Below are 6,419 nucleotides of genomic sequence, written 5' to 3' on the forward strand. Positions count from 1 at the left end.
AATTTTAAACATTAAAATAAACAAAAAATATTTTTAAAACAATCATAATAAACTAAATCATATTTTCTTTGCTTTTTATTTAATATTTTTTAGCAACAATCAATGTGAAGTGAGTTAATATTATGTAAACGCCGTTAATTATTAACAATTTTCAATCATTAATTGATAGCGTCGGCGTCAGGTGCTCGCGCGGCCGGCGCGCGGCGGCCGGCGGCGGCGGCGGCGGGGGGCGCGGGCGCGGGGCGGGGCGGGGCGCAGTAATTACATCGTCATTAGCGGGCGGCGCTGGGCGGGGCCGCCCCTCTCCGAGCGGCGGGCGCGCGCAGCGGCGCGGCGCCCCACAGTCCGCACCGTGCTGCCGTCGCGCACGCACGCGCATGTCGCTCGCTGTCGAACTCGGTGATGTGAGGTGGCCAACGCTACCGCAGCGCCGCGCGACACACGCGCTATTTTCGCGAACAAGTACGCCAGTTGAAGGCTCGAGAGCCTTCGAGCCGGCAAGACGCCGTCCACCGTGGATCTGAGGTACGGCGCCATGGCGGCGACCACGTACATGCCCGCCGAGATGGACCTCGGCAACATCGGCGGGTATCACGCAGCGTCGCCGCGCAGCGCCGCCGAGCCGGCGGACATGAAGTACCAGCACCACCTGCAGACGGGCGGCTCGCCGTCGCCGGGCGCGCCCGTGCTGGGCAACCCCTGGGCGTCGCTGCCGCCCGCCGACCCCTGGGCCATGCACCAGCACCACTCGCACGCGCACCAGCCCGACGTCAAGCCGCCGCCCGCGCCGCACGAGCACCGCCACCTGCAGCACGCGGCGCACGGCTGGCACGCGCCCGTCGTGAGCGCGCACTACGGCGCCGCCTCGCCCGTGGCGCTGCACGGCGGCTACCCCGTGCCCATGCACCAGCACCACATGCTGCGCGACGTGCAGCCCTCGCCGCACCCGCTGCACCACCACCACGCGCTGGAGCGCGACCAGCCCGAGGAGGACACGCCCACCAGCGACGACCTGGAGGCCTTCGCCAAGCAGTTCAAGCAGCGCCGCATCAAGCTCGGCTTCACGCAGGCCGACGTGGGCCTGGCGCTCGGCACGCTCTACGGCAATGTGTTCTCGCAGACCACCATCTGCCGGTTCGAGGCGCTCCAGCTGAGCTTCAAGAACATGTGCAAGCTGAAGCCGCTGCTGCAGAAGTGGCTGGAGGAGGCCGACTCGACCACGGGCAGCCCCACGAGCATCGACAAGATCGCCGCGCAGGGCCGCAAGCGCAAGAAGCGCACGTCGATAGAGGTGTCGGTGAAGGGCGCGCTCGAGCAGCACTTCCACAAGCAGCCCAAGCCGTCGGCGCAGGAGATCACGTCGCTCGCCGACAGCCTGCAGCTGGAGAAGGAGGTGGTGCGCGTGTGGTTCTGCAACCGGCGGCAGAAGGAGAAGCGCATGACGCCGCCCAACACGCTGGGCAGCGAGATGATGGAGGGCATGGGCCACGCGCACTACGGGCACGACATGCACGGCTCGCCGCTGCAGCACTCGCACTCGCCGCCGGGGCTGTCCCCGCAGCACGGGCTGGCGCAGGGCGGGCACACGCTGGCCGCGCACTAACAGTTCGCCCCGTGGGCGCCGCCGCGGCCCTACTACGCGGAGCCGCACTAGCGCCGCCCGCGGGATCGCACGTGTACATAGCGCCGCCGCCGGGACGTGCCGCGGCGCACAGTGACGGCGGGTCCGCGCAATGTAAATAGTTCGCGCGCGGGCCCGTCTCGTGGACTATCCGCTACGTTTAAGTTGTTCTCTATAATTTCAGTGAAGTCATTTAATTATGTGAGTAATGTTAAGATCGAAAGCCAGTAATCGTTTATACTTTGTCGAGCGCCGGGTTCGGAGTGTACGCCGAGACGTTTAGCTAGATAGTCTAATTGATAATAAGAGCTTACTGGGAGGAGGACCGGCGACGCTCGCACCCTCGCCGCGCGGCCGCTCGGTAAGTACGGTAGCTAGTCCCCGCCCGTCGGCCCCGGCCCCGGCGCCGCCCGGCCGTCCGGCGAGGAGTGCCTTGCGCTATTCACTTTCGTAAAGGACGATTTCATCGAATTTATTTAATAGAGTTATGGAAATATGATGTTCATACAAACCTACCTGTCAGTAGGGAGTCATTGTGGTGTGGATTAAATTTAAATTGTTGCTATTACTGTAAATTTAACAATTAGTCTGACGACGAAAGTAAAAAATATGAATCGGGTCGAAGCTTGTTTTTGTAAAGGAATTCAAGTAACGTCAGTAAGTGCAATTTTTGTTTTAAGTGTTTATTGAGCGATCCGAGCGCCCCCGCGGACGCCACACTACGTCCCGCACATAATTTATTAAAAATATTAAAACGATGCAGACACGATGCCAAAATGGTTTTATTCCTGTTTTTTACTTGTTTTGTTGTTTTTTCGTTTGTATGTATTTGTGGCCAACCTTGGTACTTAAACTTGTAAAAATAGGTATTTTTTCTATATAAAAATAATGTACCTACGACGTATATAATGATATATATTAAAAAAGTTCTTTATAGAAATTGAAATATGGAAATGACTTTTATTGCACAAATTCCTAACAAAATTTGCCTAAAATATTTCAGTGAGTGAGTTTCTTGTATAAAAACACAATTATTAGCTTAGGGACACTGACAGTACATAGAACAAGCTCATGCACACTAGACTTCTAACGAATGCAGTGTAGTACAAAAACTATGTTTGTGCACGAATTGTCTGTAACGAGCGGAGGGCATACAAACAAAATGATTTTTCTTTGAATGTAGAGTCCATTTTTTTGGTTTTGTTTGCACGAAATTTTGTGGTATTCATTTTATGATTTATCAAAGTGAAATCAAACAATGCAGAATGTTTTTTCCGCGTCGGGTCATGATTACAAACGTCACCGTCGCGCTGGTTTTATTGCGCGCAGGTAGGCCCGGGCGCGGGCCGCACAAAAACGCATACACTTGCTCTGCCTCGCGGCTTTTTGTGTTGCCATTTAAGATAAATAGTTTTCGGGTGTTCGATATACCTGTTGTTTATTTTTTATGTTCTTACAGCAACAATGATTTATTTGATTCTTAAAGATTCATTAATAAAGTTAAAGAGCTCGGTCGTTGATGTGGAATGCCGTAAACAAAAGCCAAACATAAACTCGTCCCCCGCAGACGATCCCGTTTGTTCAATATGACCATTGGTGATTAATTTTATTTGTTATCTTTAAAATATTCAGTTGTGAAACACACGTAACACGTTCAACTTTATACCATTTTACACACTTTACATAGTAAGAATATTAATAAATAATTCATATCCTAACAATTCAAATATTAATGCCAAATTTTACTACAGGCTAACAGGTCTCGTAGTAATCATTAATTTTATTAAAAATAAATACGATTTGCATTGCATTTAAATAATTTGTGCGCTCGAGTGTGCTTGCAGTTCATTCATAAAACAGCAATTGTTACTTGCGACTCGTTCGTTCCTCGATGATTTTCATTGATCCTATTATTTTTTCTTTTCACTTATATCTTTTCTAATTAGTAGAAACTTAATGATTTTTTATCTTTTCTTTTTTCTTTTAATTTAAAAATAAAAGTTTGAAGTGAAATTTGAAATGACACTCGTCAAGAATCAACTGATGCCCAATGGGCAATTAAGCCGCGTTTTTGTCGCTAACGATCGTCAAATAAAAATAAAAACCTTATTCGCTTTAATGAATCCGCGTACTTTCTCCTGTCAATAGTTACGATCACAAAAAATATAAAGGAGCTGAAACAGTGCGTACTGGCAAAAAGTTTACGTGTGTCGAGACGGAGTATGACATTCCTGCGGTCTAATGAAGCGTGTGCGCGGTGAAACACGACATAACACCTCGCTGCCGGACCTTGGGCGAACAATAGCTGGCTGACGATGCCGCAACGACGGCCTCTCGCGAGGCCTAGCCCGGGCCAGCACGGCTCAGCTCCGGCTGAACTAGCCAGTGCATGTGTAGACAGGCGTTGCCTGACATTCTGAAACCCAACGATCTTAATTATGAATGATTGTTCAGGCGTATCTTAGTTTCTCCGGCGAGACGGGTCGGTCGCTCGAGCGTTGATGTCTAATAGATGACGGTGTGCTCTGTTTTAGTTTATGCTTTAGGTTTGTCTCTGGACAGCGTTTTTGGATCGTATTCTAACGAAATCGATTTTTTCGTTCATGTTTTCAAGATGTCATACTCGCATCTTGCCACAAGTTATATTTAGGATACAAGCCTTCATCAAAAAGCCAAAAAATATAATAAAAGCGCTGACTTGTTCTCGAGATAACCGTTCTGAGATACAAATGGACAGATGTAATCATTCCGATAAAATGTATTGACGATAATAAGCATACATCGGCGTGTTTTAAGTTAAACATACCATTCAGTTTCAAACCAAGCTTTCCTTTTTGAAATTATTATTATCTCTTTAAAGACAATATCTATTTTGCGAACGCGTAATGAAGCTTGATCTCAATGTTTTTTTTTAATAATGATCATTATTAGTTGTGTCGCTTCAATTTTATGTCGTATTTCGGCTCTATTGAACAAATAAAAAACCCCGGCGTATACTAAACACGATTAATTATCGCGCATACGTAGAACAAGCGTATACGTTGCAGCACTTGCAGCGGGAATGCTCAATATATTTTTTTGTGTCGGAGGAATAGAAATGGAAAAAAAAGAACCCGGCATTGGAATGGAAAAATGCAGTCAGTTGCGATATTGCCCGATTTGCATAAACGAATTTGCTCAATTTAGATCAAAAGTGAAAATATACATCTGTTAGTTTATTCCATGCAAACGAACAGTCCTTCGCAGTGCGCGACTGATCGCTACCGAACCCGATACTTCAGTTAAACAAACATTATGTCATAACTAAAATAACTGCTGTAATCATTTATTAGTTAGTTTTTTCTTTCAATTAGTATTAATTTATATAATTAAAGATTATCAACGACTGTTTCATTGTAAATTTGTATAAAATTAGAAGTTTTATAATTTTGATGTTTAAATAATTATCATTGAATAACATTTACGATATCTGCAATCATTAAATTGAACGGATTATTTATTGTATTCAATTAGTTAAACAATTATTGAATATTAATGCAATTTTTATTTCTAATTCAGTTAATTTTACAACTCGAGGAATAAAACTCGCATTTCAAAACATAACTACTGAAATAATCAAAACCCTAAATATGGTAGTAAATCAAGTAGTCAGAATATTGTAGAGCATAATGTATTGTTATTTTTATTTAACATTTGAGTGGTATTGTGTTTGTTAGTCTCGAACTACGTAGATTGTATTTGCGTTTCCGTAAATATTATGTACAGTGTATTTATTTTATCATCAAATAGCTCTGTATTGTTGACTTGAGGCGTTTATTTTTCATACTTTAGTTAATACCAGTAGGCAAACTTGTAAATAATTAGTTATCATTCTTTAACTGTAATTTCAACGTCGGGATAAAGGCATAAATGAGCAGCGTGTATTTTGCATAAGTTAACGGCGAGCTGAAGCAATTTCAGTTAGCGCCCGCGATAAGTCCGCGAGCGGGGGCCGGCGGCCGCGGCCGCGGAGGAGCCGCCGTCAGTTTTTCTGCGTTTCGCCGTAAAATATGTTTTAAAAAATGCCGGCAGGTGCGGCGCGGCCTTTCGTTGTAGTATTAAATTTATAGGCCCCACGGTTTTGGTAGCGCCGCGAGCGGTCCCGGCCACTATCTTGCCCTTCGCTATGTTTTTCTGTGACATTCTTTTTTTATTTTACACGTTGCGCCGGCCCCGCCGGTGAACCCGATCGATACACGATTCGGATACGATTTTTTGTCTCGCGTGTGAATAAATAAAACTGTCACTGTGTACTTATTGTAAATATTAAATAAATAAACGTTGTGATTACGCATTTAGCGGAACTCGAGTTGACAAAGAATATTTGGACAAAATAAAGTTTATGTTTTCAACAAAATTTATTTGTTTCATTTTTATGTGGAAGCAGGCGGTCCCGAGCTGGCGAATAATTTGCATATTTTGTTCTGTTCAAATTGAGCATTATATCGCAGTAAATCTTGCGACTAGTTGCGCTCTTGAGCAAACTCTATGATTTATCGCCAAATTGTTAGAAAAACAAAATGTTAGTTGCCCACATTAATAATCACAATATACTGGATATAATATGCACAAACGATTTCGATTGGCAATTCAAATGAAGTGATCAAAACTGCTTTCTTTAAATCACTCAACAATTTTGCTGAATCATTTAAATCATTTAACATAGCATCTAAATTTAAATAAATAGAAACTCATTTCTTTGGCAATTTGCAATGTGCACCAATAAAAATTATTTATGTTGCTTACTTAACAATATTCA

The 6,419-nt window shown here is 44.9% G+C and overlaps 1 protein-coding gene across 1 annotated transcript; it reads left to right on the top strand.

The window, feature by feature from the left end:
- The first annotated feature begins 327 nt into the window (after positions 1 to 327).
- Positions 328 to 5,524, top strand: vvl (ventral veins lacking). The gene has a single exon (XM_028317874.1). The coding sequence runs from the start codon at positions 536 to 538 to the stop codon at positions 1,601 to 1,603; it is 1,068 nt and encodes a 355-aa protein (XP_028173675.1). The 5' UTR covers positions 328 to 535; the 3' UTR covers positions 1,604 to 5,524.
- The last annotated feature ends 895 nt before the right edge of the window (positions 5,525 to 6,419 follow it).

This window comes from Ostrinia furnacalis, unplaced genomic scaffold, assembly GCF_004193835.3.
Source record: "Ostrinia furnacalis isolate ACB-3 unplaced genomic scaffold, ASM419383v2 OfSCF6514, whole genome shotgun sequence".
Taxonomy (NCBI): domain Eukaryota; kingdom Metazoa; phylum Arthropoda; class Insecta; order Lepidoptera; family Crambidae; genus Ostrinia; species Ostrinia furnacalis.

Coding starts and splice junctions, on each gene's coding strand:
- vvl (XM_028317874.1), top strand. CDS start 536: ATGGCGGCGACCACGTACATGCCCGCCGAGATGGACCTCGGCAACATC.